A 24,866-nucleotide genomic window follows, 5' to 3' on the forward strand; every position below is an offset into this window, starting at 1 on the left:
GACTTTGAACTTGAGATTTAAGGTTTTGTAAAGGGTCTAACACGAGAAATCTACTGACATTATAGATCAACAAGAGAACCTTTATATTCAGAAAATTGGATTTCTATTGTACCGTTTACTGCTTTCAAGTATAATCAACAAGACAGGGTTTCCAGTTATATAGAAATTGTTGAAGAATAAGGTAAAAATAATTTAAAGTGAAAGTGGTAAAACATATTCATCTTAGATGGTTATAAGTTACATGGATGATTTTCTCAAGCATGAAACCCATTATTACTATAACTTTTTTGCAAGGTGGGAACATTTTCTAGCATTAGATATGATTCACTACTGTGGATCAGGTAGAAATATTTCTATTTCTTTTAAAATTGGATACACCACACAAAATGCAAAAGCAAATAACAAATTCTAAAAAAATTTTTTGACATATGGTATAAATGTTAATATCCTTGATATACAAAGAGCTATCACAAACCAATGAAAGATTGAACCGGTTAATTTAAAAAAGGGGCGAATAATATGTATAGATAACATACAAATTAATAAAGAGAAAAATTATTATTGTAAAACTTTCAGCTTTGTTGATAATCAAATGAAAGGAAACACTTCTCTATAATTTTGAGTATCATATTAACAAAAAGTTTTTGGAAATTTAATACTCAGTATGGGAGTAGGCCTGGGAAAAGAGGCATTCTCCTAATACCATATTGAAAACCCTTACAAACTTTCTATAGCAACATGCATGGACACTTGACCCAGCAATTTCACTTCTGGGCATTTAATCAAAGGAAGGATGAAGCTATGCAGAAAGAGTTATAGGAAAGCATGTTATCAATACTATTAATTATTATGAGAAGCAAACTAAATGTTTTCAAAACACTGATTAAAGCAAAATCTAGTATATCTGTAAAATGAAACATTATAAACTTAATAAAGTCATCTGCAATAGAAAATATTTGAAAAATAGGAAAATGTTTATAAGATACAGTTGAGTAAAGAAGGAGGTTATAATGTATATTTTTGCTATGCTCTTATTTTGAGAATAGAATGTAAACACAGTGAAAGCTGGAGATTTATAAGCTCAGATACAGACAATAGAGACCTATCTTATCCATGGGCGTATGTAGACACCGAACTTTATTCCATTTAAAAATATTCTTTTTGACACTATGTTTTAAAAAAATTAGCACACTTTGCATACTTACCTAAAACATTATTCTTCATGATCATAATTTATGTTTTAATGTAGCAGAAATCTAGCCCCATCTCCTTGTTCTTTCTCAATATTTTCTTGATTGTTCTTCTTTAAAAATTGGTTTTTTTTTTTTTTAACGCCAAAAATATTTTGTATTGTGGTGTAGCCGATTAACAATGTTGTGATGGTTTCAGGTGAACTGAATGAAGGGACTTAGCCATACACAAACATGTATCCATCGTCCTCCAAAACCCCCTCCCGATCCAGGCTGGCACATAACACAGAGTTGAGTTCCCTGCGCTATGCAGTACAGTAGGTTTTTGTTGGTATCTACATTTTGAGATAAAATTTAGAATAACTTGATGGTTACAAACTATGTTTGGCACTTTGATAAAATTTCCAGCAAATGTAGAGAATAAATAGCCAGAAATGGCCATCTGTCCATTCAGGAGCATGTATTTCTTCAACTGCTCCTATTTTTCTTTCATTAATCTCCCCAGAAAAGCTTTAGAGTACTTTTCATGTACGTTCTGTGTACTTTTGTTAGGTTTGAAAGTAAAAGTGAAATTCATGTCCGACTCTTTGTGACCCCATGAACTGTATAGTCCACGGAATTCTCCAGGCCAGAATACTAAAGTGGGTAGCCTTTCCCTTCTCCAAGGGATCTTCCCAACCCAGGGACTGAACCCAGGTCTCCTGCATTGCAGGCAGATTCTTTACCAGCTGAGCCACAAGGGAAGCCCAAGAATACTGGAGAGGGTAGCCTATCGGTTCTCCGGGGGATCTTCCTGACCCAGGAATCGAACCAGGGTCTCCTGCACTGCAGGCAGATTCTTTACCAATGAAGCCCTTTCTTAGGTTTATTAGTGTTTGGATCACTCTTATTTATTTTGATATCTTATACATTTTAATTTTACTGTGTAGACTATATATACATATAATATAAAATGTTATTTAACTATTTTTAAGTATACAATTCAGTGGCATTAATTATATTCACAATATTGTACAATTATCACTATTTCCAAATTTTTAATCACCCGAAACAGAAACTCTATACTTCTTTTAATAAAAAGCCCTCTCCACTCACTTCCCCTCGAGCCTTTGGTAAGCTCTCATTTACTTTCTGTCTTTATGATTTGCCTATTATAGATATCCTAAAGTATTTTATGTATTATTTTTTCTGATGTTGAAATATTTAATTAATAATTACATTGCTGGGACCAATATCATATTAGTTGAATTAAACTCAAATGAATATAAATTTTGCTAGTCAAGGAGCAGTAAACATATCTATTTTTAATTTTCAGAATATAATGAATTTGAAATATGCTTTCAAACCAAATTTAGGTTTTAAAATTATAGAAATTACTCTCCTTCCAAAACAGAACTCATCTGCTATACAAATAAATATCATGTGGCCTGAGTTCTCAATTAAAGCATCAGAGAATTTAGCTTAGCTATTTTACGGAGTAAGTCTATTAAAAGTATTACCATTTTTCTGAAATTCATTGTTTTCCAATAAGTGTTAAAAGAAAAGCAGTATTTTTTTCTCTAATCTCATACAGAAAGGATTATTTTTATGCAAAATTCAGATTTTCCATCAAAGTTTTGTTATTACAAATGGGTAGCTTTTTCCCTTGTTTGATAGATAAGATTATATTCTTTCCTGGTGGCTCAGATGGTAAACAGTCCACCTGCAATGTAGTAGACCTAGGTTCAATCCCTAGGTTGAGAAGATCCCCTGGAGAAGGGAATGGCTACCCACTCCAGTAATTCTTGCCCAGAGAATTCTATAGACAGAGGAGCCTGGAGGGGTCAGCTAAAGTCAGACATGACTGAATGACTAATACTTTGATTTTTTCACTTTTCAGGACCATAGAATATAACTCAGTATTTGGTGACAGTGTTTAGCCTTTGTTTCCACTAAACACTTAGTTATAAAGATAGATACACAGATATAATTTGCTGAAATAAATGAGACCATCAGTTACCAAGGTGGTCTCCTCATTACAGTCAGTAGCATGATCTATTTAGTGCTCTCAACTTTCTAGACACAGAGGAAGCTGAAGAACAATGTCATTCAAGACTCTTCTTCAATCCTCCTGCAAGCAAGGTTGGGCCTGTGCTTGCTCTCGTACATACTGAAGTCTCTAACAGTGAAAGTGAAGTTGCTCAGTCGTGTCCGACTCTTTACGACCCTATGGACTGTAGCTTACCAGGCTTCTCCATCCATAGCATTTTCCAGGCAAGAATACCGGAGTGGGTTGCCATTTCCTCCTCCAGGGATCTTCCCAACCCAGGGATGGAACCCAGGTCTCCCTCATTGCAGGCAGACGCTTTACCCTCTGAGCCGCCAGGGAAGCCCCTGAAGTCTCTAACAGTATTTGAGAGTAAACTTATCAGTACCCTCCTTTGTCAAAAAGCAGAAGAGGATCTGTTTCTTTGGAGTGGGCTGCTCCCCTGTCCCGATACTGCTGACTCAGTTCAACTTGAAGGAATGGGTGACAGGTGGAATGACCACCAAATGAAGGAGCTGGCCAGTCTTGGGACCACTCTTAGAGTAAAACCAAGTGACAATCTGCTGTGACAAGCAGGCGTTGCTTCTAAGAATTAGGGTTATGTTTCTCCCTTTGGTTGAGAAAAGGCATTTAAGTCTGAACTAGCTTTAAGAAAACAGAAGTAGCAGACTATGAAGAAAGGTAGAGTGCACCCCGGAGAAGGCAATGGCACCCCACTCCAGTCCTCCTGCCTGGAAAATCCCCTGGGCGGAGGCGCCTGGTGAGCTGCAGTCCATGGGGTCGCTAAGCGTTGGACACGACTGAGAGGCTTCACTTTCACTTTCATGCATTGGAGAAGGACATGGCAACCCACTCCAGTGTTCTTGCCTGGAGAATCCCAGGGCTGGGGGAGCCTGGTGGGCTGCCGTCTCTGGGGGCGCACAGAGTCGGACACGACTGAAGTGACTTAGCAGCAGCAGCAGAGTGCCCCCAGGCTATTCATAAAACGAGAAAGTTGCAAGGTGTGCTACAAAACAGAAGATGAGGAAATACATTACTTTCCAAAAAGCAACTGCCTTTTCCTCCCCAAAGAAGAAATGCTTCCCTGGTGGTTCAGATGGGAGAGCATCTGTCTGCAATGCAGGAGACCCGGGTTTGATCCCTGGGTTAGGAAGATCCCCTGGAGAAGGAAATGGCAGCCCAGTACTCCAGTACTCTTGCCTGGAAAATCCCATGGACAGAGGAGCCTGGTAAGCTACAGCCCATGGGGTCGCAAAGAGTCGGACATGACTGAGCAACTTCACTTTAAGCTTGACATCAATATCTGGTACAATTCTAGGACTAATTATTACTATTTAAGCAAGTGATCTTAGAGCTTCCAGAAAGACAGCATGGTTACTAGGAGCCACTGTGAGCTCTCTGGAATGTCAGGCCAAGCTTATCTCATGCATTCTAACAAGCTCACTCAGAAAAGAGATCATAAAAGACTGTATCACAAGGCATCTGGCAAGAATTCTCTTGAAGGCAAGATACATAAATGGTTGAAGAATTAAGCGCTTTCTTTTTTCCTTATGTTGTGAATAACTGAATTTAAGCAACATGCTCTGATGGTTTAGTATCAACCTGCATTGTCCCTACTGGAATACTGCAATGGTCCATACTTGACCAAGTCCAATTTCCATCCAACACTTTGACTGTAACTTGGATGAAAGTTACAAAATCCATATCTGTTAATTTTTTGATGACCCAGAGTTAGGAAGTCTGTGGAGACGTGCCATGAAGGTTTTACACTATGACGCTCTTTAATGGGGAGTTAAAGGCAGTAAGGCAGCTGACTGAGTGTGACGGAAATGGACAGCGAGGAAGGAGAGCGAGTAGCATCCTCCAAGGAGCTGGGCTTTCCAGCCCCGCCTGGCCGTGACGACGCATATCCAACAGGACACGGCTCTTAGGAAGAGCCTGCTTATCACATCACCTGGGCATCTCTACGCAACTTCCACTGGTGACCACAACAACTACTTAGGGCTGTGCATCAGTTCCCTTATCCTGGAGATGAAAACTAATCTCCTGAACTCGAGGAGATGGACCAATCTGTACAAGACGGTGGAGCCAGCACTAGAACCCAGAAGCCAGGTCCACGTTCTCCAGCGCTCACCCTAGTCCCCAGAGACCACAGAGAAACACGGTCTTTAGTACCACCTACTGAAGCTCACTTAGAAAACGGGGGATTCCAGATTCCATGAATTCCCATTTGGGAGCGTCAGTTTACTGTAGTAATATATAGATCAAGCCTAAACTCTTAAGTGGCTCCACATACAAAAAGGACAATTTCTCACTCCTGGTCGATACCAAATTCACGTCCGCATGGGAGAGCAGGGACAAGAGCGGCCTGAGCGGTGGCTCTGAAATGATGTGAAGTGAACACACGAATGGTTTCTTTTGTTCACAGTCTGCCGGCAGGCTCAGTGGTTCCCCGAAACTGCGTAACTGAGAAGTGCTCGGGAGGAGATAGATATTTGGTGCGCAAGAGATGTCTCTGCCATAGAACTCAAGGTCTTCTGAGAAGCCAACTCTTTCACCTCCACGAAGCTGTCCTGGGCATGGGTCACATGGCACATGCGACTGAGTCGGTTAATCGAGTCCGTGTGTCCACTCCCCTTGACCACAGTCCTAAGCGGGGCCTCTGCCCCGAGCTGGTGCAGTCACGGTGCATCTTTGACTTTTACTCTTTCTGGAAATGAAGGGACACTTGTTCTTTCCCACTGGTATAAATAAGTAAGCGTGTAGTCTCAGGATCTAGTTGGGGCATCCTGAGGCCAAAAAGTGAGCCAGCTTTAAGATGACCATGGATGAAACAGAGAAAGAGTGACACTGGCGAGCCACCATGTTAAACCAACCCTGAAATGAAACCCAGGATCAGTTCAGTTGCTCAGTTGTGTCTGACTCTTTGCGACCCCATGGACGGCAGCACGCCAGGCCTCCCTGTCCATCACCAACACCTGGAGCCTGCTCAAACTCATGTCCATTGAGTCGGTGATGCCATCCATCTCATCCTCTGTCGCCCCCTTCTCCTCCTGCCCTCAATCTTTCTCAGCATCAGGGTCTTTTTAAATGAGTCAATTCTTCGAATCAGGTGGCCAAAGGATAGTTCAGCTATGTGAATTTATTAAGCAAACCTGATTCTTTAAGATAATTTGAATTCGTTTTCTTTTTTGTGCCTTGTAACCAAAAATAATCCTATGTAATACACTCTTTTTTCATATTTTTAGAACAAATTATGTATTTTCTTCTTAAATTAAAAAGTTACTACTTTTTATCATTTTAAAAATAATTCACCCATAAAACTTCAAGAGATGTAAGTAAAATTATTAGATCATAAAAATTGTGCATTTCAATTGGACTTGCTGCTTTCTGATTAAATAGAACTCTCAAAATAATTTTTGTATTGTGATATGGATTCTCATATTTTATCTTTCCTTGGTATATTTTTTCCCACTGAGCATTCTTTAAAAAGGCCAATTTTGCTTCTGAAAATGTTATTGTTTAAATTGCTTCAGCTGTGTCTGGGCATGTTTGTCCTTTATAGCTGGGTGACCTCAACTCATTAGAGCTCTCCTAATGAGGCCACTGCTTAACGTCCTGTCTATTTGTAGATCAGTGATATTTCTGTAATTCTTTAGCAGCCAGGTCACCTTGCCTCCTAGTGGACCATCTCACAAATGTATGTTATGCCGATAAATGAAAGGCATCACATAAAACAATGGAGATGAATAAACAATCACTCTCACTACTTAAATAATTCCTCTAATAAGTGGAAAGCATTATATCATTATATGCTTTGTTGTTTCATATTAAGGATTCTTATGAGGTGGTTTTTATATACTATGCAGTACAATGGCAAGCCTAAATGGCCACTTCATGCCTTTGACTATGATACCTATACAAATTTCAGTATGGACAGCAGGTATGTACCTGATTAATTTTGAAAATATTGATATTTTGATGCATCTACTGTGTACTAGGCAGTGCATTTGATGACGTGAAAGTCAAAGTGTTAGTTGGTCAGCTGTATCCGGTTTCTTACCACCCCATGAACCATAGCCTGCCAGGCTCCTCTGTCCATGGAATTCTTCAGACAAGAATTCTGCAGTGGGTTGCCATTTCCTTCTCCAGGGGATCTTCCCAAGGCAGGGATGGAACCCATGTCTCCTATGTCTCCTGCATTGGCAGGCAGGTTTTTACCATCTGAGTGGGTATATATTACTTTCTAACGTTATATTCTAAATGACATAGAGAGAAAGATACAAAGTTCTGTAGAAACAGGAGTGTGGAGAGGACTAGAGCTGAGGGTAGGGAGAGAGAGAAGAATCAAAAGAAGATCTCAAGACAATTCCTATTGGAAGGGGGTTTTGAAGGTTGCCTTAGGGCTTCTCTGGTGTCTCAAATAAAGAATCCACCTGCAATGCAGAAGATTCAGGTTCTCCTGTGTCGGGTCGGGGGGATCTCCTGGAGAAGGATCCCCACTTCAGTATGCTTGCCTGGAGGCTACAGTCCATGGGATCGCAAAGAATTGGACACAACTGAGTGACTAACACTCACACTTTAGGCTTTTGTTAATGTGTGAGAATGGATGTACTTCCAAAGAGAGCAAAGACACAGAATTAGAAAAGCGCAAGACAAGTTCTAGAGCACAGTTTGGCTAGAGAGTGGGGTGCATGAAGGGAAACAGGGAAAAACTCAGTCAAGAACATAGTACACAGCCAGATACTTTAATGGGAACCCTTGACTGTCATGCCAAAGAATGGCAAGTAGGCAGGAGCCGGATGGGAGTCCGTCCTTGCACGATGGAAGTGTGCGAGGTAAGACTTGTGAACTGAAAGGTTTTTTGTCTCTAAAAACTAAGGTGTGTGTCCTGAGGCAGAAAGAAACAGAAGGTACTTAATTGAGGGATCAGAGAACAGAGTTTTGGGCTGGCAGAGCATGAAAAAAAAATTAAGAGGAGGGAATTCTGGAAGGTAGAGACCTACAGACGAAATAAACAAAAAAATCTGCGTGGAAGTTCCGCCTGAGCTGATCTCTCAGGATAACACACCTAAGCGAGATCCCAGTAGGCATGGGAACTGAGCAGAAGTTAGAAGATAAAAGAACTGAAGATGAAAGAGCTTAGCCGGCTGGTCCCACAGGGAACACAAAGTTTAGAGTTTGTGTTAGCAGGTTCACTGTCCATTAGAATTAGAACTGACACTCTTTGAAGGAAACAGAACCCAGAGTCTCTGCAATTTATTAGTCATAACGTCCGTGGTAGAATTACAACATTCTGGCCTCTAAGCAACTATGGTGAAGAGAACACCTCCATCCCCATCAACCTGAGGTGGGCATGCAGCAGATGTGAGAAACAGAATAAGTCACTTGCTGTTGTAAGCTTTTGATTTTGGAGACTGGTTGTTATTTCAACATAACTTAGCCTGCTCTGATTGAAAAAAAAAATTTAAACATTCCCTCTATCATATTAAGAGAATTTCCTTCTATTCTTACATTAAAAAAAAAAATACAAATGGGTGGGTATTGAATTTTATCAAATGCTTTTTACTATCATTTGAGAAGCTTGATTTTTTACCCTTTGATACACAAACATCAATGCCATTAACTGATTCTACCACTGTTAAGCCAATCTTATCTTCCTGAAATAAAATCAACTTTGTCATGAGATACTAATCATTTTTATGTATCAATGGATTCAGTGTGCTAGTAATTTTGTTCAGAAATTTTTCATTAATATTTATGAATGAGGATATCGTGGAAGATTCCCTCTTGTAATTTCTTGTAATGTCCTTGTTGGTAGCAAATTATGTTGCATCATAGAAGGATATAGACTCTAAATTCTCTATTTTCATTATCTGGGAAAATTTGAGGAAGAGTTAAACTATTTTTTCATTAAGTCTTCGGCACAACTAACCAAGTCTTCTATTATCTTTGTATGAGGAATTTTAATTACGAATTTAATTTCTTCACTTTATATACTACCCTATGTACTTTAACTTATTTTTTATTTTTTTAGTGTCAGTTTTGTTAAGTTACATATTCCAAAAACTTGACCATTTAATTGAAATTTCAAAGTTTTAGGGATAAAGTGGTTTATAATATACTATCAAGATATCCTATCAATGTCTGTAGGGCCTAAACATCATTCCCTTTTTCATTTCTGACATTGGCTATTTTTGCCTTCTTTTTCAATTTTTTGTTTATTAACTTTTACAAGTGTTTATCAATTTTATTAATCATGTCAAGAAACCAATCAGTGTTTAGTTTTAATGTTCTCACTTGCATAACTGTATCCTATTTTTATTTTACTGTGCTTTTATACTAATAATTTGTTCTTCCTTTGACATTCTTTTACTGTTCTTCCTGTCATTTATTAAGATGGATACTTAATATACTATTTTCCTTGTTTTTCTTTTTTTATAACATGTTTAAAGCTACATATTTTCTTGTAATCCTATTTTACCACCTCATATGTGTTAAATATTTTAACATATTTTTGCAATATTTTAATGCAATATTTTTTGTAAGTTTTTTAATATGTAATTTATGTGATATTTTCATTATTATGCAGTTAGAATAGCTTGTAATTTCATTAGAATTTCTCATCTGACTCATGGGGTATGTAAAAGTATATGTCAATTTCAAAATATATGGGAATGCTTTAGTTATTGCTTGAAAAAATGATCTCTAGCATAAATTGCATTTTGGTTATATAACATCTTTCGTATGCTTTCCATGCACTGATATGTTTGGAGATTTGTTTTATGGCATAGGATATGGTTGATTTTTATAAATATTCTCTATGTGTCTAAAAAATGTCACTTGTGGTGGATGCAGCATTGAGCTCGTAAAGACGAGAAGACGCTCAGGAGATCCAGATGGGACTCAGCTCCTCAGGCCCACCGTTTGGCCACTGTATGACGTGGACATCTTTCTTAGATTTTACACGCCTCAGTTTGTCACCTGTGAAATGAGGATTCTAGTAGCTAGACTGAATAATACGATTTGAATCCTATCTGGATAAACTAACTGCATTGAGGAAGATGTGGTGTATACATACATGATAGAACATTATTCAGCCACAAAACAAATACAATTCTGACATTTGCTGAAACGCGAATGGACCTAGAGGATATTATGCTTTAGTGAAACAAGTCAGAGAAAGACACATACTGTATGTTATCAGTTATTCATGGAATCTAAAAATAAAACAGAAGAATGAATACAACAAAATGGAAACCAACTCACAGATAAAGAGAACAAACCAGTGGTTAACAACGAGGAGAAGGAAGGGGAGGGGTAAGACAGGCGTATTGTATTCAGAGAGGCAAAGTACACGTATAAAATAAATAAGCCTCAAAGATACGCTGCACAGCATAGGGAATAAAGCTAATATTTTGTAACAACTTGAAACGGAGTATAACCTGTAAAAATATTGAATCACTCTACTATATACCTGAAACCAAGATAAAATTGCAAATCAGCTACAATACAAAATTTAAAATGTATAAACCTAAAGTTAAATAGGGCTTCCCTGGTGGCTGAGCTGGTAAAGAATTTTCCTGCAATGCGGGAGACCCCAGTTCAATTCCTGGGCCGGGAAGATGCCCTGCAGAAGGGATGGGCTGCCGACTCTGGTATTGTTGGGCTTCCATGGTGGCCCAGATGGTACAGAATCCAGCCTGCAATGCGGCAGACCTGGGTTCACTCCCTGGGTTTGGAAGATCCACTGGGTGGGGAAGTTAAACAGAAATAAGGTGAGACATTAAAAAATAATATAAAACATAAAATACAGAAACCACTGGCTGACAGTAAATTAGAGAGAAAATATAAATGAATACTATTATCCCCATTTTATAGATGAGGCAACAATGTTACATGGAGGAAAGCAACTCGCCTCAGGTCATGTGGCAACTGAACAGCACAGCCAGGATTAGAAGCTGGAGAGTCTGATAGCATAGAAGCTACTCACAACTAGTACACCATCCTGTCGACCTATATCCAGGAGTGGGAAAGTCATAAAAGCTAGTAGAAAGGAAGATAACTGTTAACTGAATGAGGGGAAAAAGGATATAATGAGTTAGGAAGGGGAAAAAAAATACACAGACACCCAAATCCTATAAATCTATAGTACATATTCATGGAGAAATAAAAGAATGGGCATAATGTACTGATAAAAGAAGGGAACAAAATACTATTTAAAAAGAACAATGAGAATAAGGTAAGATTAGATAATTAACACATTATTCAATCGTATTTCTGGGAGATAAAGTCAAGGTAATTTCCCCGGGAAGTAGAACTAAGACAGAGTTGGAAAACATGAACAAAAGGCTAACAAAATGAAAGAATCAGTCCATAAGGTGCAATGGATTGTAGCAGGAATTACAGCAGAGAAGTAAGAGAAAGTAGAGGGGGGCATCATTAAAGGAATAATACATGAAAAGCTTCTAGCGCTGGAAGACATATGTCTCTAAACTGAAATTTCCCAGGACAATGAATGAAAACGTAGTCACATCAAAGCCTATCAGTGTGAAATTTCACATTACCAGAGATGAAGAGAACTACCAGGAGGCTCTCGGAGACTGTGGGAAACGAGCCACAGGCAAGTGGCTAGAAACAGGTGGCAATCAAGGCTTTCAAAGCAGTGTAAGGACCTGGGAGGCAGCAGAGACAGGACCTCAAAATTCTGGATGAAAATGATTTTCAGTGTGGCCAAACTAATAAGCGTGATGGTAGACTTTTTAGATAAGCAAGGACTGAAAAATACACCTTTCACGTACTCACAAGAAATGACCGGAAGGTGTACCCTTTAAAAACACAAGGAGGGAAATAGGGCAAACAGCTAAGAAAAAAAGAGGTCAAACAGGAAAGAGGAGTAAGCAGAAGAGGCAGAAAGGGGAGGGCACGAGGGGTGTCTCCAGAGACAGAAAGGGAATCGGTGAGTTGTCTGATGCTCTGAACATGGGGAAAAGAACGTTCATTTTCTAGATCCTGAAGACTTTGAAAAAAAAAATAGCAAGCATATGGGCCTCTCAGGTGGTACAGAGGTAAAGCATACACAGTCCAATGCAGGAGATGAAAGGTGAGTTTGATCCCTGGGTATACACAAAACAAGCAAACAAAATGAGAGGCAATGATCCATGCTAAGGAAAACAAGTTGCCCAAGAAAAAAATGGAATCATAGTAATTGTGCAATCTGCGGTGGACAGTTATTTGCTGTTCAGTTGCTCAGTCATGTCCAACTCTCTGTGACCCCATCACTGCAGCATGCCAGGCTTCCCTGTCCTCAACGTCTCCCAGAGTTTGCTCCAATTCATGTCCGTTGAGTCAATCATGCTATCTAACCATTTCATCCTCTGCCACCTCCTTCTCCTTTTGCCTTCATTCTTTCCCAGCATCAGTATCTTTTCCAATGAGTCGGCTCTTCTCATCAGGTGACCAAAGTTTTGGAGCTTCCGCTTCAGCTTCAGTCCTTCCAATGAATATTCAGGGTTGATTCCCTTTAGGATGGACTCGTTTGACCTCCTTGCATTCCCAAAGGACTCTTAAGAGTCTTCTCCAGCACCACAGTTCAAAAGCAACTATGTCATCACGAGAGTGTAACAATTGATTACTGATTTATACAAAACTTGCACAAAAAAATATTGAAAGGCTGGAGAAAGAAACAAGGCAAGTTTGGGTAGGAGAGGCAAATTCTTACCATTATTCCGTGTGTGATAGCCCCCACAAGAACCATACTGTTGGAACAATCAGACAGTGGGAACTCTCTCTCAAATACGTTTTCAAATCAAGGCTCTTTTCTTGTGATAAGTGATTATTTCTCCTGTGTATTTGTGATCATCACAAATTATTTGATTTTCCTTTTGTCATCTTATTGCTTTTTTTTTTTTGCATGCTCCTTTGGCTTTTTTAAAAAAAGTTATTGACAGTGTTTCATTTCTCTTTCCCTAGTATTTCATCTGATGGGCTTCCCTGGTGGCTCAGATGGTAAAGATTCTGCCTGCAATGCAGGAGACCTGGGTTCAATCCCTGGGCTGGGAATATCGCCTGGAGGAGGACATGGCAACCCACACCAGTATTCCTGCCTGGAGAAACCCGTGGGCAGAGGAGCCTGGTGGGCCACAGTCCATGGGGTCACAAAGAGCTGGTCACCACTGAAGGACTAAACACAGCACAGTACTTCATCTGATGTACCATCTGTTTTAATCTACTGATAGATAGGTTTAGGGTCTAAACATCAAATTTTATGTATCTTTAATTAGCCACAACATGAATGAAGCGGTTTCCCAGATGTATTACATATAAAAAATGACCATGCATCTGTCTTCTACCAGCTCCTTCCCCAACTTGCTCTCAAGCCCAGGGTCTTGCAGCAGGGTCTAGGCATTCCAGCATAAACTTGACCCCACAGCCTTGCCTTGACCCCACAGCAGCAGCCTCAACTGGGGGGGCTTGATAGAAATGTGGCATCTCAGTTCCGCTTCACATCTACTGATTGTGGAACCTTTGTTATCCTGGGGCCTGTAAACAATTCATGTGTGCGGGAAAGCTGAGAAGTGGCGCTTTAGAAGGTAGGCAGTCCCCTTGGTTTGGTAAAGATTGGACACAGATTTTAGGGCCCAAGGTCAGGCTGTGGAGGAAGGACCAGACTCTTACTGTCTCTCAATCAAGAGGTTTCTCTTCTTCCAGAAGCACAAAATATCAGTCTAGCAGCTGACTGTCCTTCCAGAACACGATGTCATTGTTTATACAGCCCAGAGGGTCATGACAACAGCATCTTTATTGTGAATAATTTTATCAGTGTAAATTCATCCTCTTTACACACATGGAACTTTTCATTAAATTCTACTTTTCTAAAAAAAAAAATTAAACTAACTACTCCTGCCTTCTTTCCCCCCCATTATAGCTTTTAATTTAAACACTTAAGTGTTACTTGCTTTCATATGTAAAGAGAGCTTATATTCAGATTTTGTTTTTCACAAACCAATCTGAAATTAAATTTTCGTAGCTGATGTATTTGCTTTCACATTTTAACCTTACTTTGTGCTTCTGGCTCTTAGCACTTCCTTGCTGCCTACTCAATTTCATTCTTTTAAAATACAGACTCTTTAAATACTTTTATCTTCTCCATTGACTCTGAAAGTTTATACCCAAATTCTCTGGATTTTTTTTGTTTCTGTTGTTGCCATGTTATATACAAAATAATTATTTGACATTTCATGCAGTTTTGAAACTCTTTCCCATCAACTATTTAAACCTAACCCTAGATTTTAGTGACTTAATGCAACTTGCTTTTCAAACTGTGACATCCTCATTTTTGGGTTCTTAACTTGGCTTTACTCTCAGAGTTACAGCACATCCACTGTAACCCTTTGTATGAAGGACAGGTGGGCATTACGCTCACTGAGTCCATCAGTCTTCTTCTTCTTCTCCTACTCCTTTTTTTTAAAACCAATTTTCATTCAATTTATTAATCACGCCTCTTTACTCAGAGGAGTAAATGCACATCAGTTATTTCTCCTCCGATTCTCACTGCTCTCTGGAATTTACTCTTACAAAAATGTCTTAGCTCATGCTATTGTTATTTCTTTGTGTGTACCATTTTTCCCCCTCTCCAGATGCTTCTCTTTGTAATGAACCTTTTCTACCTGCAAAATAAGGGCCACTTTTTATCTCTGAAAACTTCTTTCCATCCCCTCTGTCACTATCATCTCTTTTCCTGTTGTTTTGATGATTCCCCTGGGGACCTCCCGTAACTCTGAGCTTCTGCAGGCGTCCTCTGTTCTCCACTTTATACTCTTCCCTCACGTTGCTTGTCATCCTTGTCTTTCCTAAGGTGGTTCTTAAGGCGCTGGTCTGCGTGTACCATTCCATGTTGTGCGGTTGATGATTTTCTGTGCCTCTGTGGGGAATGTTAATTCTGCTGTAACATTAGTTTTCCTTTTCTCACTCAGCATTGGCTTATTTTCATGTGAGTCAGGCCTCCTCTTGTGAATTTCTCCCTTATCTTCTTGAATCCTGAGTATGTCAAACACATTTGTACGAGTTTCTTCTGGATCCTAGGCAAAATGTTGTTGAGGTATTGTTTTTTTTTTTTTCTCCTGTGATAATTCATATTTTCTTCCCTGTGTGTAGCAACTTGTTTTGAATGGCCCCCATGTGGCTGGGTTATTGTTCCTGTTCTTGCTTTGGTTGAAGAGAGAGAGTTCTCAACCCCGAGTCTGCAGGTTGCTCTTGGAGCCTCCTGGTCCCCCCGCGGCTAGGAGAATCCCCTTCTGCGTTCTCAAGGCAAAGTTTTCAGGGACTTCTTCCTGGGATTGCTCTGCTGGATTCGGATGGATTTATGTTCTTTTCACTGGATGGAGTGCATGGAAGTCTATGGTGCACAGTCTGGATTGCTCAGAGGGTCCTTCCCGTTTCATCCTTACCCACAATGTTTTGATGTTGCTCTCAGCAATCAACGCTCCATGTCCAACACCGAATACTCTGTACTGGGATTGTTTGTACTTTTTTACCCAGAATAACTCAAAAGGTGGAAATGAGACAACGGGAGGGGCAAGGGGAACACCCAGTGTGATGCCATAAAGCATCATATGGGGAGAAAGGCATTAACTGAATGTGCACTGTTCCCATTATTACTCGATGACCCCACTTGGGATCTTGACCCAAGGAGAAAAGAAGGCAGTGAAATGTCTTATCTCTTTTTATATTAGAAAGTGTAGAGACTCTGAATGTGTCCATTTCTCCTTACAGTATTATCAATCTTTTATTTAGTTGAAATAAACCCCAGATTCTATACATAGATAGGCAGGTAATCCCATTTACAGCTTCACAGGGAGTTGATATATTTTTGCTTTGCCTTCAGAGATATTCATTATCTCTGAATTAGAATTCAAGAAAAGTTGTTAAAGTACTTCTAGCTGGTGGTGGTGGTGGTGAGGTTAATTTTTGTCCCCGGAATGAGTCAAAATTTTCCTAGTAGTGTGGTCTGAAAATAAGGTACATAAGGCCGTGATGAATTACCCAGTTATGTGCATCATCCTGCTTCTGGATTGATGAGCTTCCTTCCAGAATTCAACCTGAAACATGTAGCTTATGTACGTGATGTCTTTCACACTGAGCTGGGACTGTGCCTGATCTTGCAGAGTTAATCACTATTCTTTGCTGAGAGAAGTTTGCCTTTCAGTGAAGCAGACAAATTGAGAAAAGCAAGCCAAGTGAGGTTTCAGGGGAAGTGTATAACCGCAGAAGCCCAGGATGGCAGACAAGGATATCTCCCGAGACAGGTCGCCATTGCTTCTGGAGCCTTAAATGATCAAATCCACGCAGATTAATAGTTACGTGCTGCGGTTGTTTAGTGCCCAAGTTGTGTCTAACTGTAAGCCCGCCAGGTGCCTCTGTCCGTGGGATTTTCCAGGCAAGAATACTGGAGCAAGTTGCCATTTCCACCTCGAGGGGATCTTCCCGACCCAGGGTTGGAAACTGAGTCTTGCACGTGTTGGCAGGTGGATTCTTTACTGCTGAAAGTGACTATTCCCTGACAGGTCACATTTACTGCATTCTTCATGTTTTCACTAATCAGTAAATGACCTTTGGATGTGGTCATGTACTTAGAACACATCACTTCTCTTAACTCACTGAATTATTTTCAAAATACTCAGATCAAATAAGATTGAAAATCCTTCCACCTTGGCCTACAATATGCTATTTGGGGATGTTTTGTAAATGGTATAATATTTTATAAATAGTATAATCAAAGTATTACTTAGAAACTTTCTTTCTGCCCTTCAGTGTTTTCAACAGAGCTATGAGGAGGAGACTGCTGAGAAGGCAGAGATTCCAACGTGAACAGTTTATTGTCAAGAAAAGAACAGATTTTGGAAATTGCAGCCATTCTGATGGGTGCAGGAGGAAAGGATAATGTACTTTCAAGATAGTTCCTGGGTAGAATGTTCTGGGCCTTTTGTGTTTATCAATAAAACTGGTATATCATTTTTAGAAGATGTAGCATTTCAACTAGGATTTAACATATTTAAAAATTATGACTTGTTGGAAAGAATAAATCACTTCTGGAAAAGGTTTCAATATAACTCAGGATTATATATCCTTCCAGAAGGTCTTTAAAGATCAGCCCCTTCACTCAGCTGATGCATGGGTGGAAACAAAAAGTGGTTTTTAAAAAGTTGGCTCAGACAGTAAAGAATCTACCTGCAATGCGGGAGACCTGGGTTCAATCCCTGGACTGGGAAGATCCCCTGGAGAAGGAAATGACAACCCACTCCAGTATTCTTGCCTGAAGAATCCCATGGACAGAGAAGCCTGGTGGGCTACAGTCCATGGGGTTGCAAACAGTCAGATGCAACAGAATGACTAACACTTTCTTTTGAAGAGTGTTTTCCCTTCCACACTGTTTTCACAGCAGGCAGCAAAGTCCTCTTGTTTGGTTTCACTTTCTATGTCTTGGTGGAAATTGGGAGTGGTCAGTCATGGATCTCTTAGAGAAAGACATGAGAGCACGTTTTAAAGCTGACTTGATTTAAGCAGTGATGGAAGCACTGCTTCAAAATATGGAATCCTAATGACACTTTAGTGAAATCAATAAAACAGTGGCCATGGATCAGATTAAGTAATCCAGACTGTGGGAAATAAACGATCCTGTCTTGAACTATCTTGTTCTCGTCTTCATCACACCACGTGGCAAGACTACCCCTGAGATGGTGAGGGTGGGAGTGCCCGTATCCGGAGACCAGGCAGGGGTCCTGTCCCCCAACCTGGGCAGTGGTCCGTCCTGGAGCCTCGAGTGAGTGGAACTAGGGGTGGGGAAGCACAGACGTGCTCATCCTGTGTGCCGTGGGGCGGCCAGGCCCAGATCCATCGGGTGGATGCCCGGGGCAGCCCTGGCTGGGAAGGGGTGGGCTCTCCTCTGCCCTTGGGCTGCTCAGGGGCACCGATCCCTGCTTTCAATCAGCAGCACGGACAAAAGCAGAAGCAGCCGCAGGCGGGCAGGTCGGCAGCCCCGGTGCAGGCAGTCTGGGGCCCCGCGGGGGCCGGGCCTGGCCACTGGGACTTGGAGAGATCTGATGGGACACTTCAGGAGATCTGGAGTTTCTGGCCCCCAAAGTCGGTTTATAAAAATTCCTGCAAAACCTGGGGATAAACCTCAGTCTGTTGGGTTTTATTGCTTAATTAGCGAGTTGTCAGCAAGTGGCAGCATATAAACTGAGTGATGCTTTTTTCACCTGTTCACTTACTTTTTATCGGGATAATGAGCTGTGGAATGACAGGAAGAATCTTGTTCCCCCCGTGTTCCAGCATGTCGTGGATTCCTTGCCGAGCGAAAAACTCATAGGGAAATGTCATTTCACAGAGCCCATCAAAAAACAGAGGCAGGTAATGATGGTAATCCAGCTTCTCAATTTCTACCTGAAAGGAGAGAGAGAAAAAATAATGTCATGTGAAAACAAAAATGAGGCAAAGCCGTGGCTGGGCCAACTGAGAAACTGTCACCAACTTAGGAGAAGTAAGTTCTTCAGAACTTCAGGAAGGTTTCAGTAACCAGCTCATCTAATGACCAGAAGTATACTGTCATGTCTTTAATCTAGAAACGAGGTTAAAATCACTGATATTTAAATCTTACCAGATTAAAATCATAATCTACACTGGGAGCATTTCAGTATTTTGTGGGGGGGTGGGGTGGATTCCTAGGTTAATTTTTTTCTACCATTTGGTAAAAAGGCAATAGTGAAAAGGGGTTCAAGAAGTCCATGGTATGTATACTGAAAAGATTTAAAATGGGAAAAAAAAAAAAAACAGCTGAGACGACGTTAGCACCTGAATTTCTAAAAACAAGAATCTAATTGCACATTAACATATCTTATGAGATATGTCTTTTCAGGACCTGGCAAATATGAAAGTGAGGGGTGAAATATGATCCCATGGATGTCTCCTGGACCTGGAGATGTCTGGATGTCTCCTGGAGCTGGATGTCAAGTAGAATCTTGGGGCCATCGAGAAAAAATGGGAAAGACAGACATTGGGCTGAATTTAAATAGACCACTGACACACCAAAGTTAAAATATCCCAAATCTCTGGTCTGTTTCTCCTGGGGGCAGAGATATATCACTTTTCTACCTCTATATACTTCACTCTCAATAATGCCTACATGACCTCCTGTCTGGACCTTTGCAGTTGTATCAAGCACCAAAAGAAATGGGAACAAAAATTCCAGAAGAGAGAAAAGAGGTGGTACGTTGGGAGCCGTTCACAGGTAGATCTGTTCTAGTCCAGATCCTCTACTGTCTAGAATATCCATGAGCTGACTTTGTACCTGCAGGTGACAGAAGGGGTGGTGAGGTCATGGATGGACAGAAGCCAATAGACTAGGATTGTGGACATAATACACCTACAGGGCAAAGGATGCAGTGTTCCCAGGAAGAGGTGCAAATTTCCCCAGTTTTCAAGTCCTTATGAAAGCACCCAGCTTCCAATTATCACTGCAATTAAGTGAGGATTCCATCAGGGCCTCAGAGAAACCCTTCTACGTTAGGAAGTTTTCAGAGCCTCCAGTTCTCGCCCAGAATTCTGGAGTGTCTATCCTTCCTGCCCCTGGTGTGAATAACAGATAATAACTCCTCCACACTTCCGAGTGCTTACCATGAGTCTGGGTGAATCAAATGTCCTCAGATTCCCCAAGTGGGAGGTCTCTCTCCAGACTGCTCGTGAATTACCCGGCTAACTAAGGAAGTAAGCACTCAAGATATGAGTGTTCATGTCCTTTTGGAAGTAGGACTTGGAAAATAAATCCTAAATGGAGGTATATACAGATATAAGTTTTACTCTTTATTGCTTGGATGACTAAAATTTGCTTTATTCATGGCAAAAGTTTATGAAATCTGTATTTAATACTAACCTTCTCAAGGATTTTTGGGTATTTGAAAACATTTTAGAGAGCTATTTTTCACAATTAAAAAAATCAATACATCATTCAGCTTCAAAACGTACAGTGCTATTGTCTACAGTTTTACCTCGTAACCTAATTTTATAATGTGTCACCTGTACTGTATTTTTCACTTTTTGCTATATCTTTTTAAGTCCATTGTTGCATTTTTACATATGTCTCTTATAAAGGAGCAAATCATTACATTTTGTACTTTAATATGAGCTAAGACTTTGCATTTTAGTATATGTCTGGCTAATGTCTGTCATCTTAATTTTTGGTCTCTGAATGTTATTTTCCATTTACTTTTTCCTTTCAATTTTGTAGTTTTGTTATATGGATTGTTTTATTTACACTTTGGTGTGTGATGACTTTAAAGATAAAGTAGTCTGTATAAATATTTCATTGCATCTATGTCACAGCTTTCTCAAACATTTAAAAAATGTATTTATCTTATTTAAGTAAGTTAAAAATATCTTACTAAGATAACTGACATGCCCATTTTTCCTTGGAATTTTGTTGATTTTTTGGGGGAATGATTTGGAGCAACAACTCCAACATCAATAAGAGCACCAATAAAAATGTCATTTTATGGTACCAAACACTACTGTGAATACTTATGTGTACTAGTTCACTTAATCCTCATAAAAGCTCTAAGTACGAACAGGCTCTGTCGCTCAGTCGTGTCCGACTCTTTGCGACCCCATGGACTGTAGCCCTCCAGGCTCCTCTGTCCATGGGATTCTCCAGGCAAGAATTCTGGAGTGAGTAGCCATGTCCTCCTCCAGGGGATCTGCCTGACCCACGGACTGAACTTGTTCCCGTGTCTCTTGCACTAGAAGGTCAGTTTTTTTTTACCACTGAGCTGGCTGGGAAGACCAACAGCTCCAAGACGTAGGTATTATTGGCATCTCACTTTTCAATATGAGGAAACTGAGGCACAGAGATGTTTAATAACTTGCCTAAGGTTTGCAGCTAGTTAGTGATAGAACTGAGATCCAAACCCAAGCAGGCTGGCTGCAGGACTTTATACTACTTCTTAGGCTTTTTGTCTGGAAAGTTAAAGCTCAGCATTATTGTAATCTCCCTTTATCTTCTTGTCTCTGTCTTCTTTATCATTATTAACGCAGTTTGTCTTAGTCTAACTGAATAATGATATTGCTATCACTAATTTATACTGTTTTCTATCCTTTTACTTTCTTCCTTCTCTGATATTATACTTATACATATGTGACATTATACATAAATATATACTTTATGTATGGAGGTTGATAAGTTTTATTTTTATATTTAAAATTTTTTATTAGCGTCTAGTTGCTTTATAATGCTGTGTTAGTTTCCATTGTACAGCAAAGTGAATCAGCCACACATATACATATATCCCCTCTTTTTTGGATTTCCTTCTCATTTATGTCACCAAAGAGCATTGAGAAGAATTCCATTTTTTTTTTACTTTTTATTTTTCAGTGGGTTTTGTCATACATTGATATGAATCAGCCATAGAGTTACACGTATTCCCCATCCCGATCCCCCATCCCACCTCCCACTCCACCCAATTCCTCTGGGTCTTCCCAGCGCACCAGGCCCAAGCACTTGACTCATGCATCCCACCTGGGCTGGTAATCTGTTTCACCATAGATAATATACATGCTGTTCTTTCAGAACATCCCACCCTCACCTTCTCCCACAGAGTCCAAAAGTCTGTTCTGTACATCTGTGTCTCTTTTTCTGTTTTGCATATAGGGTTATCATTACCATCTTTCTAAATTCCATATATATGTGTTAGTATGCTATAATGGTCTTTATCTTTCTGGCTTACTTCACTCTGTATAATGGGCTCCAGTTTCATCCATCTCATTAGAACTGATTCAAATGAATTCTTTTTAACGGCTGAGTAATATTCCATTGTGTATATGTACCACAGCTTCCTTATCCATTCATCTGCTGATGGGCATCTAGGTTGCTTCCATGTCCTGGCTAGTATAAACAGTGCTGCGATGAACATTGGGGTGCACGTGTCTCTTTCAGATCTGGTTTCCTCGGTGTGTATGCCCAGAAGTGGGATTGCTGGGTCATATGGCAGTTCTATTTCCAGTTTTTTAAGAAATCTCCACACTGTTTTCCATAGTGGCTGTACTAGTTTGCATTCCCACCAACAGTGGAAAAGGGTTCCCCTTTCTCCACACCCTCTCCAGCATTTATTACTTGTAGACTTTTGGATAGCAGCCATCCTGACTGGCGTGTAATGGTACCTCATTGTGGTTTTGATTTGTATTTCTCTGATAATGAGTGATGTTGAGCATCTTTTCATGTGTTTGTTAGCCATCTGCATGTCTTCTTTGGAGAAATGTCTGTTTAGTTCTTTGACCCATTTTTTGATTGGGTCATTTATTTTTCTGGAATTGAGCTTCAGGAGTTGCTTGTATATTTTTGAGATTAATCCTTTGTCTGTTTCCTCATTTGCTATTATTTTCTCCAATCTGAGGGCTGTCTTTTCACCTTGCTTATAGTTTCTTTTGTTGTGCAAAAGCTTTTAAGTTTCATTAGGTCCCATTTGTTTAGTTTTGCTTTTATTTCCAATATTCTGGGAGGTGGGTCATAGAAGATCCTGCTGGGATTTATGTCGGAGAGTGTTTTGCCTATGTTCTCCTCTAGGAGTTTTATAGTTTCTGGTCTTACATTTAGATCTTTAATCCATTTTGAGTTTATTTTTGTGTATGGTGTTAGAAAGTGTTCTAGTTTCATTCTTTTACAAGTGGTTGACCAGTTCTCCCAGCACCACTTGTTAAAGAGGTTGTCTTTTTTCCATTGTATAGCCTTGCCTCCTTTGTCAAAGATAAGGTGTCCATAGGTTCGTGGATTTATCTCTGGGCTTTCTATTCTGTTCCATTGATCTATATTTCTGTCTTTGTGCCAGTACCATACTGTCTTGATGACTGTGGCTTTGTAGTAGAGTCTGAAGTCAGGCAGGTTGATTCCTCCAGTTCCATTCTTCTTTCTCAAGATTGCTTTGGCTATTCAAGGTTTTTTGTGTTTCCATACAAATTGTGAAATTATTTGTTCTAGTTCTGTGAAAAATACCGTTGGTAGCTGATAGGGATTGCATTGAATCTATAGATTGCTTTGGGTAGAATAGCCATTTTGACAATATTGATTCTTCCAATCCATGAACACGGTATGTTTCTCCATCTGTTTGTGTCCTCTTTGATTTCTTTCATCAGTGTTTTATAGTTTTCTATGTATAGGTCTTTTGTTTCTTTAGGTAGATATACTCCTAAGTATTTTATTCTTTTTGTTGCAATGGTGAATGGTATTGTTTCCTTAATTTCTCTTTCTGTTTTTTCATTGTTAGTATATAGGAATGCTAGGGATTTCTGTGTGTTAATTTTATATCCTGCAACTTTACTATAGAATTCCCTGTATTTTAAGAGTATCTTTTCTAAGTACTTTATAGCTGGGTTTGCTTTTTCCTCTCCCATTTTACACTGTGCAACCAAATGACAAATTTCAAGATTGTACATGATTTCAAAAGTTTTAAAAAAGAAAGAAAAGCAAAGGGAGAAGGGAAAAGGGAAGGAAAAGAAAAGAGAGTTGGTGACTCAGAGCGTAAAGCGTCTGCTTGCAATGCGGGAGACCTGGGTTCGATCCCTGGGTCGGGAAGATTCCCTGGAGAAGGAAATAGCAACCCACTCCAGTGTTCTTGCCTGGAGAATCCCATGGACGGAGGAGCCTGGTGGGCTACCGTCCACGGGGTCGCAAAGAGTCGGACACGACTGAGCGGCTTCATTTTCACTTAACACTGGACGAAAGACTGAGAGAGACCGAGGAAGAGAAAAGATGATCCGTGTCTTTAACTCCTCCCAGCTAACTGACCACAGCAGTTCTTTCCTATCAGAAATTCTCTTCTTGGAAGTTCTTCTTCTGGCCTGTTTATCAATTATTTGGCATGTCTATTTCACTCAGACCTATTGTCTTAATAATGGAATAACAACTTGCCGTCATATTTTGAGGATGAAAACTTCTTAAAACTCTAGACACATTGCTACTTGCCACAGAGTGATTTTCTACACATAACTTTCTTTCCTGTTTACATATCTTCTAAGGTTTCTTCTTTATCATTATAAGGTTGTTTCAGTTGATGAATTTGGCCTAGGCCTTAAGAAACATTCTTACATTTCCATTTGCAATCAGGATCTCTGTGCGTGTTTGTTTTGTTTTGAATGATCTATCTGAAATGATGTATCTGACTTGACTCTATTGTATTTTTCTTTTTATCCGAAGAGTTCCTTCTCATTGCCACACGATCTTCGCCTCGTTTTCCACACTAAAGGTGTCTGTGCTTCTTTACCCTCCTTCTCGCTTCAACCCACTTCCCTGCGGCTCCACCGCTCTTGCTTTCGCCCGGGTCCCCGTGACCTTCACTATGCCCGATCTTCCAGTCCCTTTCGGCTCAGCATGGCGCAGTTGATCTCATGACGATGTCGTCCCCAGGCCTCCTGACAGCGTGCCCTAATCTCTGGGGTTCACCCTTGATTTCCTTCCTTCATCCAATCCGTCAGAAGGTAGATTGATTCTCTCTCCAAACAGATGCTTAGTTCATTCCTTTCTCCACTGTTTTATTTACTACCCGCTGAGCCTAAGCCACCAACCTTCCTTACCTGGATCACTGCAACAGCCTCTAATCAATCTCCTA

The 24,866-nt window shown here is 40.0% G+C and overlaps 1 protein-coding gene across 1 annotated transcript in view; it reads right to left on the reverse strand.

The window, feature by feature from the left end:
* PACRG (parkin coregulated) overlaps positions 1 to 24,866 on the reverse strand; it is a 504,324-nt gene that overhangs the window by 229,266 nt on the left and 250,192 nt on the right. Inside the window, exon 3 of the mRNA XM_065927732.1 lies at positions 18,489 to 18,660. Within this exon, the coding sequence (XP_065783804.1) occupies positions 18,489 to 18,660 (172 nt within the window). The remainder of the gene's footprint in view (positions 1 to 18,488; positions 18,661 to 24,866) is intronic.

Source organism: Muntiacus reevesi, chromosome 3 (genome assembly GCF_963930625.1).
Source record: "Muntiacus reevesi chromosome 3, mMunRee1.1, whole genome shotgun sequence".
NCBI classification, from domain to species: Eukaryota; Metazoa; Chordata; class Mammalia; order Artiodactyla; family Cervidae; genus Muntiacus; species Muntiacus reevesi.